The 23,800-nt window shown below is 32.7% G+C and overlaps 1 protein-coding gene across 1 annotated transcript in view; it reads right to left on the bottom strand.

Annotated features, from left to right (window-relative positions):
* Positions 1-23,800, bottom strand: part of ADGB (androglobin) — a gene marked incomplete at both ends in the record, with an annotated part of 117,103 nt that overhangs the window by 63,109 nt on the left and 30,194 nt on the right. The window contains 5 exons of the mRNA XM_084284422.1: positions 9,448-9,592; positions 13,523-13,613; positions 14,438-14,612; positions 17,248-17,339; positions 23,333-23,461. Of these exons, the coding sequence (XP_084140548.1) occupies positions 9,448-9,592; positions 13,523-13,613; positions 14,438-14,612; positions 17,248-17,339; positions 23,333-23,461 (632 nt within the window). The remainder of the gene's footprint in view (positions 1-9,447; positions 9,593-13,522; positions 13,614-14,437; positions 14,613-17,247; positions 17,340-23,332; positions 23,462-23,800) is intronic.

Below are 23,800 nucleotides of genomic sequence, written 5' to 3'. Positions count from 1 at the left end.
GTTTCAGTTTCTTACTTTTGAAACATTTAAGAAGTATCTCATTCATTCAGGATATGTTGCTGAGTGTTGATGAAGATACCTCACTTTTTAGGATTTTATCCACTTTAACAGCCAACGGTCTGATTTTTACAAATTTTGAATAATAACTGTTAAAAACTTTATCATGTTATTACTCTAGCACCAATTTCTACCATTCTTGAGTAGATTTTGAATAAGCAGAAACGACAGCTATCTGGCTACTGAGATGCACTAGCTTCAGAAGCCATTAATAGTGACAGCTACAGAAATACTCCAACATCCCAACATATTCATGTCGGGCTTTAAGGAGACATCTACTGCAAACTACTACATTTCTATTGAATTTTGGAATAGAACTAAAAGAGGTACAAAGCTGTGAGACAATAGCTGAAGAATTTTATTTCCATCTCATTAACTTATAGAATTTTATACAGTGAGATTTTGGTTCTATTTACTGGAAAGATATTAATAAAAATCCTATATAGAAGTCAAAAGAAAAGATATTCAAGCACTACAGCACTAGAAATCATTAACAGTTCTTAAGAGTATAATGTAAAAATTGTCTTTTACCTGTACAGAACATAATGATTAAAAGCTATTTATTTGTAAAATATATTTATTAGTATTTATTAATATAGGTTTTGCAGGATTGACTCACATTTGCTTCAAGATATTTAAAAATCATAAATGTATTTTCAGTCTTCATTATACTTTAAGTATGGCCTAGTGTTTTGTGTGGTTGTCTTTCTTTATGAGCTTATCTTGTATCCTATTTTGGAGTTACTAGAGCTGGTTGATTGGTTGCACAATTTTCCAGGAAATGAGTTTAAAAGTTTAAAAAGGCATGAACATTCATGTTGTGTGAAATTACTGCGGTTAATTACTCTAGAAGCTAAGAAACTGTGTACATGCTTTAATAACTGTGAGGTTATTTATCACATTTCTTAATTACTGGAAGAAGGGATCACATTATTTTACAGAGAACAAAATCAAACATCTTTAAAACACTATGTTCTGTCTTTTCCCCCCGTGAGAATCAACATTCAGAAATGCTTAAAAAGCAAAGATGAATTGGACAGACTTCAATAGAGACTAAATAGGTGAAAACAAAACAAGTATTAGTATCACATGTGTGAATCCTAGTGTAAGTAAAGCATGAAGGTTATTCACATTTCACATGTTCTTCTGCTCTGGGATTCACTTTCAGGACTCTGGTAGAAGGAAGAACCCTATCAGAAAGTGTTGGAGAGGTTTGTTGTACATCAAGCTTATTTGGTCACTTCACTGACAAAGAAGGAACTTCTCCCGCCAACACTGCTAAAACGTTCACTTAAAAAAAAAAAAACAACAACTTATATTGAAAAATAACTCAGTATTTTCCATCTGCACACTCTTCAAACACTAATCTAAAACCATAGCATTTATTAAAATTGAAGTTGTCCTTTTTTCTTTTCCTTTTCTTTTATTTCAGGGAAAAAAAAAAAAGTACAATTAAGTAGAGGTAAAAAATAGTGATCAGAAGAACAGCTCTGTGTACAAAATCCAGTATATTTTACTGCAGAATAACTTTGCAGTGTGTAAAGTGTATATTTTTCAAAAAATTCTTACAAGTCAGGGATTTTTAAAAATACCAATCTGAAGATTTCACTCTATGCAATTACACCCATTCTTTGAAGTCTTTCTCTGTAAAACCAACACCCATAACAACATGACTGTTCATATTCTTAACATGAGGGTTAGCACCAAAGCCAAATGATATGAGACTGGCAGAAGTCTGAATATAAATTTCAAACATACTTACTTTCAGTGGGGGTCTCTGCATTATGCTGATCCTGCATGAAAGAAAAAAAAAATATTTTAAATATTTTTAAAGAAAATATTTGCTTTTTGGGCAGTCCTTCCTGAGCTGTAATAAACAAGCTAGTAAGTTGTCTCTGAGGAGAAGAGAGGGAGAGGGAAGGGGAGAGGGAGACAGAGAAGGGATGTTTATCTAGAGAATTGCATGTGATCTGGAGTCTCGGATAAAAGATGTTCTGTGTGCCTACTCCTATACTATTAAAAATGTTCTCTGTTACCACTTTTCTTTGACTATAAGTTCTATTCTAAGAACTAATTAGTTCTATTCTAGACCTGATTCTATCCTATTCTAATTTTCCATTCTTGGAGAGTATACAGAGAGCTCCTTTTTCTAACAAATGTTTCTTACTGTGAAAGTGTACACAAGTGGCAATGGAGACAGCATGCCTGATTGTTATAGCATCTTCAGTTTTGTATCAGCTGTACAATACAAAGTTACCTGCTGTTTTTCTTTTTCTTTTCTTCTTTCTCTTGAAAATCCCATTTTCAAGCTCAAGGAGCTGGATTAACATGAATACAATATCTGTGTGCACTAAACTTAAAATCCAGTTAGCCAGCCTTTTGGAAACTCCATATTCCATTACACTATTAATGGGTTAACTGTACTAGTATTACCTTTGTAAATATTGAAGTCTAATAACACTCCTGCAAACAACTTTGCAAGTTTCTTTTCTTTCCACCTAGGTCACAATTATACCTAAACTTTGCACATTGTCATTGTGCAGTAACTTCAGATCTGCCTTGACTCTCCTTATTACAGACTTTCCTTGCCCACACAATATGCAGGAACCTGTGAATGCATCCTTAGAGGAAAGACAGGGCTTTCAGCTTTAATTCCTAGCTGCAATAAAATTCTTCCTTCAGCATTTTACAGCACCTCCACAGTCCCAGAATAAGCTCTGAAATCTCACCACTGTCAAAATTCTAGGTGCTTTATTTTCTCTGAACTAATTAAAGGAATGAGCTGAGTGAATAAACTACAGATTTAAGAGTCTCTGTCCCAAAATAGTATAAAATAATAATACCATGTACAATGTAACTGCAGTATTTTCTTTATTAAGAGAATTTGAAAGGCTTATTATTGCACAGTACAAAATCTAAAGTTTAAATCTTTACTTTAAATCTGATATATATTTTTATAGAATGTTCATGAGTCAAAGCTCAAAAGAGATCTAACATAAACAGCAATTAAGACTAAAATACATAGATTGTTGAAATTTTTAACTGTTGAACAATCTGGTAGTTGAAACATTACATCTTACATGTCCTTTTTAGATGCATTTCTAGCTTTTCTAAAGCAAATGAACTGAAGAGGAGACAATAGGATTTTCCATCTAAGGGCCTCTGTACTTTAGCTCCTCTTTCCAAATTTCTGTATGTACAACTGTACAAAACAGAAGACAAGCTGTGATCACCTGTCACAGTGCATTCACAACTCAACATTTGGGTCTAAAAATCTATAATTATGCATGGGCTACATATCCTCTTTAGACTGTGACTTCAGAAGTACCCGTGCATACAGCTGTCTTTTATTCTGCACAGTAGTCTTCAACCTGCATAGTCCCAGAATTGCCAAGTTTTCTGTAGTAGGAGTCGCAGGGTCAACTTCCTTTTCTGGAGTACAGACATAGTGTAGTCATAAGGCGCCTGCTTCAGTAATGGTATGGGATGTGTCCATCTACCTAAATCTCAGTGGTACTGAGATGACTAGGATTGTTAAGGAAGTTCTCGTGCCTCAGCTATAGCATCTAAAATACTGGCATAGAAAGAGAAACTAAAGTAATTTTTCTCTTTTAATGAGCACACATTATCTGAAGGGCCAAATCTGCTCTGCCACAGTATCTGATAAAGAAGGAATTTAAAGAAAGACTTGGATCCTGCTGTGAAATATGAAATGATGCACAGAGATTCAGGAAGAGTTTAGTTACTTATTGTTCATATCAATAGGAAATCTAAATGCAAAACGTGAGGCAAATTTGCCAGTTAACTTAAAAATCTAATTAGTTGTCTTTTAGGTTTTATAATTGTTCACACATAGTTGTAAAAATAATTGTAGTTCATAGATTTATGTCTATCTTATTCATTTCAAAGATTAATTTCTATAGTTTAACCTCCTAACATTAGCTATGTTGTTATTTTACTCAAATGCATAAAACAAAAAATATTATAAAAGCTATCTGATATTTTTATAAAACAACTATCTTTTTTCTATTGTAGAAAAGACATTTAAAAAAAAACTTTCACACCATTTTTTCTGGAAACAATCTTCTTCCAAAAATAAGTTACTTGGATATAATTGCAGGTGAAACAATAAAGCTTCAAAAACATCATTTTTAAGGCAAAAAAAAAAAATAAAATACATTTCTTAAGATCTTGCCCTGTGTCACATTTTTAGGTTTGATGTTGGCCTGAGAGCTGTATCACTAAAGCGGTTTAAAAATAGTCACTTGGACACATTGTTTTTTGCCTGTTCCCGACTTACTGTTTTCTTTAAATGTGTTAGTTTATTTTTAACTGTGTTGTGGAAGGTAACAGAGATGACTTTCAAAAGAAGGCAGTGGTACAAATGTAAGAACAACTGCAAAGTTGATAGATGTGCACAGACTGAGGTACAGAAATGGCTTAAACATACTGAATTACTAATATCCAGTATTATTTTCTTCAGCCTCTGATATTGGAACTGTCCCAATCTTTATAAGCAAATAGATATTTATGGGCCTGTCAGGAAGATTTGCTATACCACAGATGTCCAAACTGAGTGTTCAAGTCCCTTTTTTAACTCAGATGTATAACATCCCATGTATATTTTATTTTTCCTTAAAAAATAAGTTGTGAGTTTTCACTTTGTGCAGACTGAAATTACTTTCCAAACATTCTTAAAGAAATTTGATTTTTTTTTTTTCTTTTTCTGTCTAGCCATCCTGTAACTCAACACCAGTTCGCTGAGTTTAAGAGACCTTAAAGAACTATGTGCTAAGAAGGATCATGATGAGGAGACGAAAAAGCTTGTTATGACATGAGTCTGGGAAATTTACAGGTAACGTGAAAAAAGCACAAACTGAACAAGCTAACTAACTAGACTGACATCAGTTGTGAAGCAAAAGATAAGTTGGAGCTTGTATACATAGGGATGACACTGAAAAATAAAAGTATAAGCATCAAAGAAAAAGTGTACTGTGATTAAATTACTAGAAAAGAGTGGCAATTTTAATAGTTCTGTTATAGTAAGTAATATTGCCAGAGAACTTTATATGGAGGAAGCCATGAAAAAAAAGTCAGAGTTCTTAGGATTTCCGGCTATAGCAGTCAGATAGGTCCATTAAATTATTTAATAGCCATTGCAAATTCTGATGTGAAATGTATTTGGACTAGGCTTTTATTGCTTTGTTAGCATTCAACATTTCCTCAAAGAGAAGGTAAAAATATTTATTTCTAATGAATTTGCAGATAACTTGTATTAAATAATTCATCTCAATAAACAATATTTAAGTAGGATTCTGAATGAGAGAGCTGCAAGAAAACACTGTTCTAGGATAACCTTTTTCTCAAAAGAGCTTGCCAAAATTACTGTTGCAGACAACTGCAATACATACTATGAAAATTATGTATGAGGGCCGTTTTTTGTCCTGTTTTGTTCTATCCCCAAAGGTAGATAAAATGAATGAAAATGAAAGAAAAAAAAAAACTAAAATTCTGAAAACTTTCTAGAACTGGCAGGTATTTATTTCACAAATAAATTTTTGCAACCAAATAGAACAAATCAAAAATATACTTCCAAATGCATTGCAATGCATCTTGCATACATAAATACAAAAACAAGAACATAAATATGTTCTTGTTGAATAAGAACAAAAAACAAGCCCCTTAACTGGGCCCTATTTTATGGAATTTTTAAAGAAATATTTACAAAACGCATTTTCTGAATAGCAGTGTGATTCAAAATCAATTTAACTACAAAATCCAGATATTTTAAAGGATTTTTTCCTAGCAAACATCCACAAAGCTTTAAGAACTAAAAAATCAGAGGGGATAAGAAAATCAGGAAAACAAAAAAGGTGTTTGAAAAAAAAAAAATAATTGAACATTTCTGTTATTTGGCATAAGTAACCTTGAGATATGAGAAATAATGCCACATCTTTCAAATTAATATTCTTCAAAGAAGGTATGTCTAGCTCGTAAAATTTTATCTTTCAATTTTCTCTATTCTCTGTTTCTGTGACAACAGACCCTAGGAACAAGGAATCAGTGATGTAGCTCCATATGCTTGTAGAATCACAGAATCATTCACGTTGGAAAAGACTTGTAAGATCATCTAGTCCAACCTTTAACCTAGTACTGCAGTCCACTACTAAACCATGCTACTAAGTTTTAAATCTACACATTTCTTGAGCAACCAGGGTTGGTTACTCAACCACTTCCCTGGGCAGCCTGTTCCAATGCAGCACAACTCTTTCAGTAAAGAATTTCTCCTATTGGAAACCTCCCCCGGCACAAGTTGAGGCTATTTCCTTATCTTATCACTTGGTGCCTGGGAGATGGGAAAGATTTCCACCTCGCTATAGGCTCCTTTAAGGTAACCCTGCAGCATGATAAGGTCTCTCCTGAGCCTCTTTTCTTCTAGGCTAAACAACCCCAGTTCCTGCAGCCACTCCTCAAAATAATTGCTTTCTAGACCCTTCACCAGCTTCATTGTCCTTCTTTGGACAGTCCAGCACCTCTTCATTGACATTGATTTAAATATGCCAATTTAAACTTGCTGATGATCTGGCTCAGCAGCTGACATATTAGATTTCCATCAAAGCATAAAACTGCTCCATCCCAAAAGTTTTACCAGATCTACATCTCTATTAAAGCAGGTCTCTCCTGAATATCAAGCACACAGCTTAAAATTGAAACAAAGTTATTCATGCTTAATATAACAACACGAAATTCAACAAATTAGCAATTATATAGTAAGTAGAGGATATTAAAGTTTCTCTTTCAGTTTTTGCTTTTTTAAACACTAATTGATTTTAAATCAGACAAACAAGAAATGATTTAGATGTATATTGTTGTTTCAAGTTTTAAGAATATGTAAAGAAAGCTCTTCCATAATGAATTTCCCAAAGGTATTCGTATAATTTCTTGATTACAATGTTTAATAGGTGAAATAAAGAAGATTGCTCTGCAAGTTAAAAACTTTATTTTCTTTTGCAGTCAGTTCAAATGCAGTGCTACCTACGTACCATAGCTATTAATAGGCACAGTATTTTTCAGCTGAGATTTAAACTGAGGCAAAGGTAAGATTCAAATATAAGCTAATTAGCTGCTCATGACTTCTTACATTTCATGTCTGAATCAGATTGCCCTTAGACTGTCACACTCTTTTCTTCTTCAAACCATTCTATTTTTTTATTTTTATTTATTTATTTATTTATTTTTTACCAATGTCTCTCATGTATTTTCTTACTTGCCCTTGACTCTCCTTGTTTGAATGCTCTACTGTGACATACCAGCTTTCCACACTCAGAATGGCTCTTAACTCCTGAACTAGAGGAGAAAGTCAGTGACATTCTAACTTCTGTGACATCCTACTTCTGTGTTCCTAGTACATAAATGTCTATTACTTTGCAATTATCTAAATCTGTATTTGTACAGCCATAGAGACAAAAGTAATCCAACCAATAATTATTATACTACTTACAGCACCTTTTTACCCTGCTGCTTTTGTAATGATTTTTGTAAGCTGCAATTATTAAAAAGACTTCTAAAAGGCTATGAAGTACTAATTAAGCTATTATTTGTTTCTAAAACATACACAAAATGCAAAATAGACAAAAATATATTCTACTGCAAAGATTTCTCTTTCACTGCAACATTGTCTTATTTTTAAATATTAAATACCAAATAAATACATCCACACACAGATACAGTTTCTAGACACAATATAGATATATATAGCAGTTTAAAACACTGAGTTTCAGATCTGAAATATAAAAATGTCATTATACTGTACTCTGAAGAGTAAATATGTATATAGGTAATCCAAAAAGTACACAGAAAAAAATATCCCTTTACTTGAAAATTTACAAAATAAATTGTTACTTCCCTTGTCCATGAAGATATTTAACACTATCCTCAACAGAAGTTCTGTGGTCTTCAAACACGTTTTGTAACAAACCCTACGTCAACGAAATACCACAGATATTATCCCCATGTGTATTTATCAGTTTGTCCCAGAAAGGTACTGCAGAAATTCTGAAATTGGATCATCTTTACTACAAGATTGTAAAGATCAGCACTTTGATGCTGTTTTTCCTTTATGCAGCACTATGGATAAATATATTTTATAGAGTCTCTTAAATTATTTTCTATACTGTAATCATATTGAAAGTAAAAACAAAACAAAAGAAACAAGTGAAAAAAACTATAGAAGAGGCACTCATTCTTTACTTGTGACAGAAAATGAATGTGAAGGGGAGAACTGTAGCAAACATTTAGAAGTTGGGCATGCTTCTTCCCCATCTTCCCCCAGATATAATTTGTTTATTAAGTTGGATTCAGATTTTGAGAAAGGCATTTGTTAGGCTGGCTTCTCCCTCAGTTTTCAGAAAGTCAAAGAGAAAAATGCTACCAGATGCTCTTACGAGTGGTGTTTGCTGCACTAAGTATGAAATTGAAGAGATAATGGCACTGACAATTTGGATTCTTTTGTAGGTGTTGTGCTAGTAAAATGACATCCGTGGAGCTCTGTTTGTTCAATCACTTGAATGTTTCTGTCTCTGTTTCTCCATGCTGCAAATAATTTTCCTGTACAAAATATTTTGCATGAAATAGTGTAGTTTCCAGAAAGTCTCTGTTTGTAAACCTCCTTTCTCCATTCAGAACATAAGGTTTAAACACTACAAGTAATGTTGTTTTAGACCCATATCTATAAAACAGACTTTAGTTGTTTATATAAAGAACAAGGTACAATCCCTTTTTTTTTTTTTTTTTTTTTTTTAAATGACAACAACAACAAACAGTGGTTAGATCTGAATTCATCCTAGTAACATTTTACTGACCTGGGGTAAGATTAACCTTATTTATAATGGAGAACTACAGTGGCAATATGTACCTAGTAATTTCTAGTGATCACCATTTCCTTTTGTGGAGGCATTTCCTTGGCCAGCTTGGCAAACTGTGGTCAGTGTGCTATCCCTAGTGAATCTGTTTGAAGAAATTTGGACGCAACCTGAGAAAGCACTGAGAAATCCTCATTTGTGTGAATTTATAGTGTTAGCAATATTACTTTGATAATCTAAAGAAAGAAAAAATCAAACAACAACAGAAAATAAAAGCATAAATATAAGTTTAAAATGGAAAATATTAGTAAAGGTTTCCCATACATCAATGTAGCTATAAAGTGGAATGAACAGGGAATTTGCTTAAATATTGTGGGAAGTGGCAGATAGCTTACTAAGCTAAAAAAAACAACACTATATGTTATAAAACGTATATTTAAGAATCAAGCATTTTCTATTTCATCTTTCACTATCCTTTGCAATAAAAAATTAGGTCAAATTAAAAAAAATATATAAAGAAAATTATTACCTGAGAATAATCTTCTGCATTTGAATGTCTCTCACTTTGATTCATATCCACATTACTGTCATTTAGATTACCAACATGTTCAGTGACAGAAGGGAGCTGGGTCAGTGAATTAAATCCGTTTTTGATGGTAGACTGTGGGAAGCAGCTAAATAATAAAAGAAAACTCAGACACTTTAATACATATATTTGCTCTTGGTCTTTGTAACTACTATTTTTAACAGAATTTAAACAGAATTCTGTCAAAATAATTTGTACCTCCTTTATTTTGACAACAGAGCAGCACAAAAAGTACATACACATATATTCCTCATCATTAGTGGCTTGGCACCACACATATATCTATGCTTGGCTAATTAACTAACCCTAAAATACAAAACCCAAGCCAGCTGAGGAAAACTAGATGGTAATACCAGAAGTGAATAAATTTCTATGGCCCATAGACAGGGAAAAAAAAAATACACACACACACACATATATATATTTGTGTGTGTCAGAATAGTCTTTTTCTTTTTTCTTTTTTTTTTTTTTCTCCTCAGAAATCAGTCTCCAAATGTACCAGACAGATAAAACATGTGATAATTAAGTAAACCTTTGTAAGGCCAACTCTTGCTGTGGTAGATGGAAGCTCTGCCTCTAACTTCAGTGAAGGCAGAAGAATGAAATATAGAAATATAAACAATTCTTTCCTTGTCAAGCAAACTAGGAGAATGAGATCAAAACAATGCTGCAAACATGACAATTAGATGTGAGTAATTGTGTTATGGCAGCAACAACAACAACAACAAAAAGAGAAAAATGTAAGTATGTATTATCTAACTCTTTTCTTAAGGACTGATATAATTAAACATCAAAATCTTTAGCAGTAACGTGTCACAATTATCTTTCCCTTGAGATCTTCAAAAGTTTTATTAGAATAAAAGCAAGAGATTAAAAACAATTTCAGTCCCAGTTGTTTATCTAAGTCCTTCACCTTATTTAGGCAGCTATATTACTTTAACAAAATGTTAATTCTTGCTATATATTCTTCTTTTCTACCTGTTAATTAAATCACAGAAGATGAAATTAGCCAATTCTCATGGAAACTTAGAATATTACATAAACCATTCTTGACAAAACAGGGTAGGTTGACCATGAAGGAATCTATTGAATATGAAAATAAATATATAAAATAACATACAAACATGTTTGTAATGTAATGTATGTTAACACAAAAATAAATTAATTAAAAATAAAATAACGTCTTAATTCTTATTCTCTCATTCTTTCAATAATGTATTTATGCATATTGCTTTAAGCATTTTTGTGTGTTTCTACTCCTACAATTTGAAAACAAGTAACATAGCATATTTTAATCAGGAAAAAGCAACTAAATCAGCAAAACAATGATTTTCCCTGAGTATTCCAAAATAATCCAAGGACATTTTTTTCATGTGCAAATGCTGTTCTTCCAAAAACATCTTACTGGCTTATTATCAACCCAACCAATCACAGTGATCAAAATGTAGTACCTGTCAAATACGCATTTTTTTCTGATTACTTAGAGATGCATTTAAAACAAGTTTCATACACCTTAAATATAGATAGGTTCCAAGCAATATACAAATTGGACTCAGGCTCAAGAGAAGAAATATCAAAATAACATAAACCTTTTTGTGTTCACTTAGTATGTCATACATTCAGTGTGTCCTTTTTCAGGAGTTCAGTCAGAATAAAAGAGAGATTATAAAAGAGAGATTAACTGCTAATAATTTTAGCAATTGCCTAATGAATGCTCATATCATAACTTTAAGCCTGACAGTAATATGCAGTAATAATGCAGTGAGTCAAAGGGAAAAAAAAGAAGAAAAAAAAGGACCCGATAACCTTAATGGAAATAATTTTTTTTACTGTCAGCAAGAAAGTGTTAACTTTGAATATTGAATATTGACTAGAAGTCATGCATGCATCAATTTCTGAAACTTCTTCTCTGAGAGTCCTTGTTTAAAGACCCTGGTTTTCAAGGGATTATACAACTTCCAAACAGTCTTTAATACAGAATATTTACACAAAGTTAAGTATTGAGCATGAACAGATTCAGCTACACTCTCAGGCTGCTTGTAACAACTATAGTAAAAAAAATAGCATTAATTTTTCCAACTCTGTGAAGTCAATAAAAGTACTGACATGCCATTAAATGATTTCTTTGTTATGTACAAGAAATTAAAAAAAGATCTGTAGTTTTAGGCAAAATTTTAAAGATGTTAAAGAATATTCCTATTTGCAGTAGAAGTGACCTATTAAATATTTTACTTTTTTTGGCCCCCTAATTACAGAAAATTACAAAATATTACAAAATATTTTAAAAAATATTATAACAAAAATTACAAAATATTTTGAGGTTAACATAAAATCTCTGAATTAAATAATAAATTAGACTTTGATGGGTATTTTTCAACGTATACTTTCACTAAAGATACCTAATCTACTTCCTGGCTGATATATCTCATATGAAGAAACAAAAGAAAATGGGGATTAGATTTTTTTTTTTTTCTCCATATAATTTTATGCTGAATTTTATACTCTAATTTAGCAAGATGGAAGATCCTTCTATATTCTTCCTGAATTACGGGAGAAGTAAAAACTGAAAAGAGATTCAGCCACGTTAGTTCCCTCTGATAATTGGATGTGACTGAGTCAACAATTTTCCAGAAAAAATCATATATATGATGTAATAATGGAGCCAGAAATGAGCAAGAGACTAACATTAAGTAACTGTTCAGTTAGGTGTTACACTGGCTATCTTTGACACATGCAGATTATGAACTTTACAATAAAAAAATAGAATTAGAAAAAATACAGCCAAATTTTGCAAAGGGAGTTGCTAATGTTATGAAATTATTCTATATAATTTGTTGCAAGGCCAGATGAAAAAAAAAATGCCACCGTTTCATCAGGCTTTTTAAATGCTCATTAATATTCAGAAATATAATTTTCAATGATTTGTGTCTAAAAAGAAACCTCCAAGAAAGCAGGAGAAAAGAGATATGAAATTTTTACACACAAAAGACAACACCGTAGAAAAAGGTTAATGACAATATATTCTGTGACATGAATCAGATGAAATTGCCACAGTTCATTAAGCAATGATGGACAATAAAGGTGTGTATTACAGATCATGTAATGGGACCAAACAAAACTGTCTGTGAAGGGGCTTGCCCCAAACTCCTGTTAAAGAGAAAGATATGAATCAACCAGAGTTAAAAAAAAAAAAAAAAAAAAAGGGGGGGGGAGATCATATTCAGGAAAACTTTTGAAACATGAGAAGACAGCTTGAAAAGTTGAAAAGACAAAAGGATGACGAAAATGTGCAATAGAGAGGAGAAACCTTGGACTGGAAACAGCAACAGACAAACTGGTTTGTCACTGCCTGTAGCTATCCCACTGGTGTGACAACTCGTGCCTAGGCCAAACAGCTTGCTGCCAATGGTTATCCTATACACTGAGCTTTGTGTATCCAGCTAGGGGACTGTAAGTACAGGGTGTGACCATCAGGGACCAAAAGAGTAGCCTTTCTCACCACCATGTAGATTAGCAGATTGTAGAAAGCAGCATACAAAGCCTAGAGCACTCCAACTTCTAAAGGAGCTGCGCATACACAGAGGTGAACCCCAACCTGACGTGTGTGCACACAGGGGACCCTGCACTCCCAAAGGAGAGGGTGTGCTTGTAATCTGTGATGCCAGGAGGGTGCATATAACAGTATGTGTATGTCTGTGTGTTATTAGAAGTTTTAGGACTAGTTGCGGGAAAGGTTTCAGATTTCTTTTTTTTTTTTTTTTTTTTTTTTTTTTTTTTGAGTTTATTAACATTTTGTAAGTGGTTTGTCTATTGTAATGCTGATATTGATCCTAAACGGATCACTGATTGCCAAATTATTATGTGACATCAATAGAGTGCTTTGATCCTGATGTGCTTTAGACTACGTGAACTGATCTTTTTTTTCCTGTGACCCAAATAAAAATAAGCCATTGTTTTTTTACAGTGAAAAAGACTAAAAAAAATGGATGTTGCTGCTGAAACTGTACTGCATACTTACACGTCTTTTGGTATTGTGATAGGGTTCAATTTGTAGTTCAAAAATAGGCTAGCAATCTCGATATATTGTTCAGGTTTCTTTATCACAGGCTCTGGAAAAAATAAATATATATTCATAAGAAATATTTAATACTTAGTTGACAGATGATTTCCACAGGGGATTACTCACCCCTAAATAATTATACAAAGACTTCAGGAAAGAATCTCCGAACACCATGACATTCACTTGAATAAAACAGAAAAACTGGGGTGGCTTTAGGTGGTTTATCATGAGCAAATTAAATGCATAATTCTCTGACTCTCAGCTTGCAAGATATTAAAGGTGTGTTTAACCTATATGTAAAGTTATCCAAAATAGCTCAGAACTGTGGCAGAATATTTTGCCTTCGATGATCTGTTTCCTATGTCGGCATATTTTGCTAGCTTGAATATGAAAAGTTTACAGGCATGCTATCTCACGTTATATACTTAATTTCATTATGCAGTCTACACTATGCCCAGAATAAGTTTACTGTTAAAACTGTGAATAATTGCAGAAGGGCTAGTCACATACTTTAAATATTCAACAGGTGTTTAGAAGCGTTCATGGCTCTGCCTCAGAGCTTCTGCACTACTCTAATAATACTCCCTCTGAATTTTCTCCAGTACAGTACAACTTTTTAGCAACAGATTAAGACATTTCTCAAAGCATTTAAGAAATAATAGAGTAATAGAGCTAAAGCAAAGTATTACAGAAATGAAAAAAACAAAAAAACAACAACAAAAAAAAAAAAAAAGAGAGAGAGAAAAGAGAAAAAGTAATCCATAATGCAGTTCTATTGAAATTATGCTAATAGATGATAAATATGTGCTTGAGAACATTTATAATGATTAAAATGTAATTACAAATTTATTTCAGAGGTTTGTGTAGACAAACCTTTAGGGTCAGATGACGCAACACTTTTCTTTCTCTGACGGAAACGTTTCCAGCGAGGAACTGGTGGTGGCTGTGGTGGTGCTACCAGAGGGCAGGACCTCGTTCTAGTAACCAGGACAGGATGGCTATATATTTGTGAAAGCCCATATTGCCTCAGATTCTCTGAAGAACCAGCCTATGAAACATGGAAAGACAATCTGACTGGGCACAGCTCTCCTTTCTCATTGCCCCTCTCTCTCAAAAAACAAACAAACAAACAAAAGCAGTATGTGCACAGAAGCATCTAATGGCTTAGATAACAAAAGAAGCAAGAACAGTTCACCTGACAACATTATCCAAAAGCATTCTATATAGGATCAATATTCACCGTAGAAAGCAAAATTGAATACTTAGAAGTGTCTACCTATATTTTAATTTTCAGAAAAGATTGATCACTTCTTTGAATATACAATCATATTCTTTGGGTGTCACAAAAAGCGTAAGTGAACCAAAGTGTCCAAGTAAGGAAGCAACACTGACAACATTTTGCTTCAAATAAACATATTTAAAAGTACTTTTTTTTTTTTATTTATTGAAAAATAATTCGTGCTGAATTTATAAATTAGTAGGATTCTAAAAGTGACTGGTGTTTTAGATAACTTCTGATATCTTCATAATGTAATATCATTTTGAACAATATAATTAAAGTTAAGCTTTTTACGTTATAGCTAATTAGACAACACACTGAAGACACAACAGTTGATTCATATATACCAAAGCCCTTAGCAAAGGACTTAAGAGCAATTTTAGTTGTGGACATTGAGTGGTGCTCTTCCCATTAAAACAATACTGGTCTCATATGAAAGTCTGTTATATTTTCTCTGTTGAATGTTCTGTTTCAAGATTTGTACATCCTTACTTTGTTTTGAAAAATACACCTTCTTTTCACTGCTAGATAAATCACCTATAACATATTTCTTTAACCCATTCATCAGCTCAGATTCTGATTGTACCTGTTCATCATCAGATGGTCCCAAGGTGGCATAATTGTAAGCACTGCAGAAGAGACTGTGGTTGTGATTGTCAGAGGTATTTAAAGGGAGAGGATCAAATTAAATGCTTTAAGGTACATAAGTGATATATTGTCCTCAGATGATCTCTGAATTTATAAAGATATTTTACAGGAGCGGTGACTATGTACACACACATTCTAATAACTTAAAAATGCAAGCTAAACCATCTGAGATTGGATGGATATTGAAGAGGGCCAGTTCGGTGCTGTAAAGGAGAATTCATCAGCTGCTGAGCAGGAAGCATAGTCGCATAACAGAAACTATTGATTTTTTTTTCCATCTTGTTTGAACAAACTTAAGACAATTACGTTTACTACATAAATCCAGGGACATACACACTAGAAAACACAGCCAAAATGGAACCAGAAAAAAAATCTGGAGGATAATTCTGGCACAAATAAAATCAATGACAAACCTTCTACTGAGTTTCGGAAGCAACCTTTATCCCAAACAATTACTCCATTCTCCAAATTATAATTATTTCCATTGATGTAGTGCCTACCAGACCCCCAAAGAAAGCTTGAAAATGGGCTTCTTCTTTCTTTTAAAACAAAACAAAACAAAACAAACAAACAAACAAAAAAAATAAGGTCCACAAGAAATCCACTACACTTCAATATTTAATTTCTGTCAGCTTCCATTTTCTTATCAGTCTTTACTGTTTTAGACATATAGATTCACCTGTCTCATCCTATATGATCTGTCATGCCTCTTTTTCTGTAATCTCTAACAGACTGTGGCCAAGTCCAAGACTCAAGGCCTTATGTGGCAGGAAGGATGTAGCCCCTGTGTCACTGTGTTCAATTTGGTTTTGGATGACTAATATTACTTACTACTAGCAAAGAGACAGCATTGACTGTGACCTTGAATTAAAATAAAATCACAGAGAACAACCTAATCTTCAAAATAACACAAAATGAGCTGCACTGAAAAGGGGAAGGGGAGGGGAAAAAGAGGAGGAAAAGGAGGAGGAGAAGGAGAAGAAATTCAGAGTATTAAAACATAAGACGTGCAAACTATTTTTTTTTTTTTTTTGAAATTTCTTGTCTTCATTCTGTGAAGCTTGCTGGTTTTCTGAGAAAGAAGATTACATTTTAATGTTCTACTTATGTAAAATGTGATTAGAATGTGACTAGATTAGATTATTAGCTAAAATAAAGTTAGCTAATAATTATCTCAAGAAAGCCCACTTTGGTATTTAAAATAATTTTCTGCAGATTATAAGTAGCTAAGTGGAAATTTAAGCATTGCTTTTACTTCAGCTTCTTGAAGTGCTAAACTTTCTCCAGCTGCTTCCACCACTTTCATCACCAATGATAAAAATGAATATAAACATGCTATTTTATACAGAACATCATAACAGAAAATGTATGAGATAATTATTTATAGCCTGAAAAAGAAAAAAAAAAAACACACTGAAATTCATGTTGTTCAAGTAACCCTTAAAATAATTATTCTTTCCTTTCAGAAGTGTCTCATGATTCATTTTCTCATCCATGCCTTGTTACTCAGAGACTTCAGCACTTGAAATCCAGAGGAAAGTGAAGTAAAACTAAAAATTGAGTGTGGTTATGGTAGGATAAAGCATGTCCATAATCTAGGCATGAAAACCAATTTAACTGATAATCATTACCTGGTGATTGTTTTCCTACACTATTATTATTTATTATTATTATTTACAATGTAGTTGTTACAAAAATAAACATTCAGATGATACAATATATAATGCATTGTTTTCCTGAGAGTACAGAATCTTACCATTTGATCTAACGAAAACACCTCCGCTTCAAACTGTAATGGAATAAAGTCAGCATATACTGCCATATCTGGCTGGGTTCGTACAGAAGAACCTAGGTAGAAAACATTAACAGGTCTTGGAACAGGGTAAGCCATAAATAAACATTGTAGTTCCTTCTCCTAAGTTTCTCTGCCTTGTTTCCTTTTTTTTTTTTTTCTTTGTCTGACTCAAATTCCATTCAAAACAAGAGCTTATTGTAACGTATTCAGAAGAGAAGCCATGGATGTAAAAAGTACATTGTTTTAGTCCCTGTGTATTTAGATCATCAACTACTATTACATATTTTACTGTTTTCACACAAATGAATAACAAAAGCTACAGCATAGAAATGTAGAAGTAGCTCTTGCACTTGTTCTTTTATTTTTTGTCAAATTTTAAAAATACTAGCAAAAAGGTCCTAGTACACATCTGGACAGCTGAAGTGAAAGCATACCAATTGGCAAGTAGTAGGTAAAGACTTCTCAAAAGTGAAAGCAAAAAATGGTTTTGCTGGCAAAACAATGAAAAGTCTGAGTTCTCACTACTTCTACCAATGGGTATAAAGACTGAAATAAGTAGTTTGAGAAACAGTGGTCAAAAAACAGGGTTGCTGCTCTTAATACTGTCAAGGAGATGGAAAAATTGAGGTAACAACTTTAGAAAGTGTGCGGGAGTGACTCCCTACACTTCATTACCCCTAGAAATCCCTTGCACTAAGCAACCGCTCAATCTTCTCATACCTGTATCTGTGAAAGAAGCCATTGGTAAATCCTGAAAGTTAGAGAATCCACAGCTGTTTGGCTGACAGACAGTACACAAATGCCAAAGGAAAATTAAAAGTCTAAAAAATACAGTATTAGAAATATGGGTCTGTGGTTTGACCTAAAAGTCTGCTCAGGAAGAAGCATCTCTGCATTTTTCTTTAAACATCCAAGAAAGCATGTGCAGACAGGATTTCAATAGAGTGGTTGTGATACTTTTCTGTCATCAGAATGTTTTGTCTTTGTTCATTTCAGTTCCACCTCAAATATAGGATAATTATTTCCTATTTTTACCTATGTTTACTGAGTACTCAACTGGAAGTTGCATTAAGAATAGACATTATCTGTGAAATGGAAATACAAAGGAAAAAAAAAAAAACACAAAAAAATAGAAAATGGAAACGAGAAGAAAGGAAAACAAAAGTTAGGCAAGTGTCTGAAAAATATAATTTATCAGGCTTTTAAAAATACATTTATTTACAAGGTATGCAGTGTCTTTGTCTTGAAGCAGTAAAACATCTCTGCAACGTGAATATTCTTTTAGGAATTCATCTTCTCAATAAAACATAAGCTTATGTTACAGTTACTCTCTACTGGATTCTTAGTATTTCTCTCTGTATGCTTTTGATAACTATTAACCACAGCTTGTGTTAGCTGTAATTTTCAATTTATTCAAAAGCAAGAATACAATCTAGGTTGAGTCTCAGTCCTTGCTGACATATCTGCTCTGTTAAAAATACAGCAGTAGTATCCATGATGTACCACACATTACTGAACAGTATATGCCAGAAGCCATACCAATCTCATTGCACATGAGAAGCATTTCTCACACATGGGTATTTCATGCATACCAGGTATGCATCTGGAGAATCTATTTCAAATTGATAGCCTTAATAAAATTACACTATCAGATGAAAAATGACATAACATATAGTACAACAAAAAGTTAGGTTCCACAAAGCCTATTATTTATATCCACCAGTGTAGATATAAAGATTTTGCACTGTGTTGTTAAAGATTTCTGAATCCTTGTAGGTGGTTATATTTTACATCTGCAGCACTGCAAACTCATTTACAGAGGGTGATTGCTACACCATCTGAACAAATACTTCAGCCCCTGGAAAAAGGGAGAGTATCAATGGAATCAATCCATGTAACAGTCAGTTAAAAAGAAATGTCATTTAAATCAATTAAGTCAATTAAAAAGAAATGCCAAGAATGAATATTGTTATGCTTTATAATCATTCTTGTTTTTATAAAACAAACAAACAACAACAACAACAACAAAAAACATAGGCTTTGAAGACTTGCAAATAAGTTTCTCACTATATCCCTAAATTTCTCTTAAATATTTTTTGAGTATCATACAGGAGCTGATGCTGAGTTTTACCTTTCAAAACAGTTTGGTTGGCTTTCAACATTGTTCTGTTGAGGTGTGCAGCTCATACACTAACCCCTGCTGCTGAGTTGAGCATGAATTAATTTTGCCTATTGGAGAGTTCTGTTTAGCCTTCAGAAAAGTGATATAGGTATTCTTCATAATTAAAATATTACATAAATATTTCAGAATAATAGCATGCATTAAAAAAAAAAAAAAAAAAAAAAAAAAAAGAACAAAATATTAGGCTCTGGTCCCCACTTATAAGTAAAAACTTTTGAACTGGCAAAAGGGAAATGCAAAAAATCTTTATGGATATTTTAATGTGTGTTGCGTATCTCATTTACTCTGATGATTAGCATTATGGGTTTACTTGTAAAACTAACATTTTTTAAACATTGTTATAATCTCCCAGCACTTCTGTGAAGTAGAAAGTGACACAGAAAATATTATTTCTAAGCAGACACAAAGAGCTAGTTTGTAGAACAAATTCCCAAATACCTGGTTAGTGCCTTTTAAAGTAGAATAGTATTCCATTTCTAGAAGTTCCAAAATCATTAGAAAAATTGTTAGTCTAGAAACATAAATGGAAATTGGAGTGGTGGCTCATTATAGGAGCAAGAGGCTACATAACTCACACCTTACCATCATAAAATCTCTATGGAATGCATGGACTCCCCAGGTATGAAAGTAGAAATTGTTACTAGAAGAAGAGGCTGATGAGTGGAGAAATGAATTGTCTGCAAAAGCATCCCAGGGACTGGCTGGCTACTGGACCAAAGAGCTGGTTGCTTGCAGGAAGAGCCCTGGCTGATCAGGTGGAGGATTGGTTATTCTTCTGGTTGCACAGAGTAGGATAAATAGAGGAAAAAAAAAAAAAAAAAAAAAGTAGGGACAATGCTTCCTGCAATGCATGTAGTATTTGGAAAGATGCAGAAGGCATTGGTTTGAGTGCATAAGTGCTTCAGAATTGTATTTGTATATTTGTAGTATGTCTGGCAGAGAAGGAGCTAATTTTCTTCAGAATCACCCATATCGTGCTGTGCTTTAGATTTGCAACAAAGACATGCTGATAACACACCAACGTTTTAGCTGTCACTGAACAATGCATGCGTCAAGTCCTCACTCTGCTGAGAGAATAAGCTGTGTGTGGGCAAGAGTCTGGAAGGTAACACAAGTGAGAGAGCTGACCCAAATAGGTGAAGGAGATCTTCCATCCCATACAATGTCACGCACTGCAATAACAGGAGAGGGTGTTTTCCTAAAGTAGCTGTTGCTCAGAGCCTGGTTTGGTATCAGGCTGAGTGTGGTGAGTGATTGCTTTTCCATCACTTGCTTTTTTCTCTCCTTAATCATTTCTTTTCCATGTATTAAAAGTTATTGAAAAGTATCTTTACCTCGACCCACAAGATTTTTTCTTGCTTTTGCTCTTCTGATCCTTTCCTCCTATCCTGCTGGTGGACAGTGAGTGAGTAAATGGGTGGGCACTTTGCTGCCAGATGGTGTCAACCCACCACCACATTATAACCCCTGCTAAATCATAAGCCTGTAAGAGAATTTCTAAACACTTAGAAGTAACTGGCGTGCCAATGCTTTTTTAGAAATAATTCCAATATTTCCCAGGAAAAACAAACAAACAAACCAAAAAACATTTAAAGTCCCCATACTCAACATGTACAGCAAAAACATGGGAAATAAGCACTTTTATGGAGCAGGAAATTAAGTACTTTTCAAGACACTGACCTTAAAAAAAAAAAAAAAAAAAAAAAGAAAAGAGCTGATGCATTGAGTAAAGACACTGATTTCCAAGAACAATTCAGAAACATTTTGCAGCTCCTGCCTCTAGAGTCTGACTTTAAGCTTAGACTTATTTACAAATGTTACTTCATGCACAAAAATAGTTCTACTGTCCTGGGCCACTCATTGCAGGCTGTTTCATATAGCCTGCAAGTTTTTTTCTCTTGTGCCTACAAACTGGACTATAATTCAGTCCAGTACTATTTCAAGTTACATCTTGAATGGCATTTTGCCTTTATTTTCTTTGCAGTTTAATCTCAAGTTTTATCCCTATTTTAAGCCTTCTGAATTTACAATCTGCACATATAATTCTATTCAAATTCTTTTAAGTTCAGTAGTGAAATATATACTTTTAATTCTTTTCCAGAACTCTTTTCTGATACTTTTATTTTGCTTTGGTAATGTCTGGAAAAAACAAACAAACAAGCCAAAAAAACATACTTTTTAATACTGCTTTTAAAAGACACGTGAAAGTTGTCAGGATTTAAAAGTTTTAATAAAGTTATGTTATACATCTCTTAATCCCATTGATGTTGATTAAACAACTTCATTCAGGAAAATAACATTTTGCTAACTTAACAGAGGTTGACAAAGGTTAAGAATATTTCATGCCTTTAGAATGCATGCATTTCATCTTCTGCTTATGAAACAGATCTAGGATAAAAGAGTTCTTTGATCTGCCACATTTTAGCCCCAAGCTAGTAATCTTTCTAAATAACTTTGCACGTCACTAAGGGTCTTTAAGAAAACAGAATGCACTGTGCTTTAAATGGCAGAAAAAAGACCAAAATGTCATGTGGTTTCTTCATATGTAAATCTACAATATTTTTGATGCCCTTTTACAGATTTGGTACAATTTCCAGAATTTGTTACTTCTGCTTCTCCTTTGTTTTATTTTCCCACAACATGGTTGAGTGAAATGCCTCATCTCCTATTACACAACTACTATGATTTTAAATAAATAAATAAATAAATAAATAAAGCTTTTAGTCCAAGTTTTGTTTGCAAACTTATTAACTGCTCACATCTAATTTAAGAATTTATTTCTCTTTAACTCCTTTACTAGTATATAATGTAGGAATTCAAATGAATAAGGTATATTGATGAAATATACCTTATATAATATATTGATGAAAAATAATATTGGATTGATAGAAGTCAAACTGATTTAAATAAACAATTTTAATCAGGAGCAAGAAACTGATTTACATAATAAGAAACTGATATTAATTCTTTTTATACATTTTTACCTTGTAGTTATAACCTTAAAGAAAGTTGTTCCACTGACACTCACCTGCTAATTTTCAACTAGATAATATTCCAATTAATATGTTTCCTTCTGCTAGCTGTATGGATATGCTATATATTTACAGATATAAACAATGACAAAGATCAGCTTAATGTAACATTTATGAAGAGTTTTATATTTTATGTAAACAAATATGACACTTCTTATCGGTCTTATTGACCAATTCAAATTTACATGTGGTTTATCAAAATTATATTTTGTCTAAAAATATTTAAATTTTAATGCAGAAAGAACTTTCTTGATTTTTAAGGTACCCTAGATGTACTGATTTAAAAAAAAAAAAAATCAATCAAAATATATTTTCAGGAAAAAGGAAACAAATTTATTAAACAATTAAATCATGCAATAAATTCAAATGACTATTACTGGCCACCCTTCTCTTCAATAAGGAACATTCCTCCTTTTTCCAATTTCAATATACTGAATAAAGTAGATATTGCAAATAAGTTACTACAGAAGAATATTATTATTATAATTATTAATAAAAAAGGCAATCTACATCTAGAACAAATCTTGGTCCTACATGACTGGCCAACAACTTCTAAATGTTCAGCGTAGATTTGCTTTATATTTCAACATCAAATAGAAATTTCTGCAATATTATTTTTAATATAAATTATAGAATTTTAATATGTATTTTAATATATATAAGGATTTAAGTCTTTTATACAGCCTGTAAAGAATCACTTTTTTTTTTTTTTTAATGAGTATATTTACTCTTTCCCCAAATAATAAGTTAGAGAATGAAAAAAAAAAAAAAAAGCAAAGTCTTTTATTTACATATATCTTACATTTGGTTTTTAAGCTTTAATAGCACTTACTCTCAGCTAAGGCTTGAGGAGAACCCTGGACTTCTGCCTGTATTTGTGAAGGCTGAATTGCTGACTTGTTTTTTTCTTTTTCTCCATCTTTGTTTTTCTTCTTCCCAGTTTCTTTCTGTTCTGCTTTTTCTGTTACGTAAAACAAAGATGAGATTTTTTTTCTTTTTTTTTCTGATAATTTTTTTCAGTCTTAAAATCTAATACTGTGTAAGTGCTTTAATAACATTTTAGTTAAATTAAAAAACAAACAAACAAAACTTCAAAATTGAAGAGGAATTGAGGTATGATAAACAGATATGTCATTCAGTTTATAAAAAATTTAAAAAAAGGGAAAAAAAAGGAAAAAAAAAAAGACTTTCTCAAGATTTAAATGTTGACTTATTGAAAAGGCCAGGAAGGCTTCAGTCACACAGTTAGTGCACAATTCTCACTTCTCCACTATATTGTATGGAATTTCTGAAGTCCTGG

This window comes from Netta rufina (genome assembly GCF_964035555.1).
Source record: "Netta rufina genome assembly, chromosome: 3".
Lineage (NCBI taxonomy): Eukaryota > Metazoa > Chordata > Aves > Anseriformes > Anatidae > Netta > Netta rufina.
Note: the sequence above shows the minus strand (reverse complement) of the source record. Positions and strands in the feature narration are given on the sequence as shown.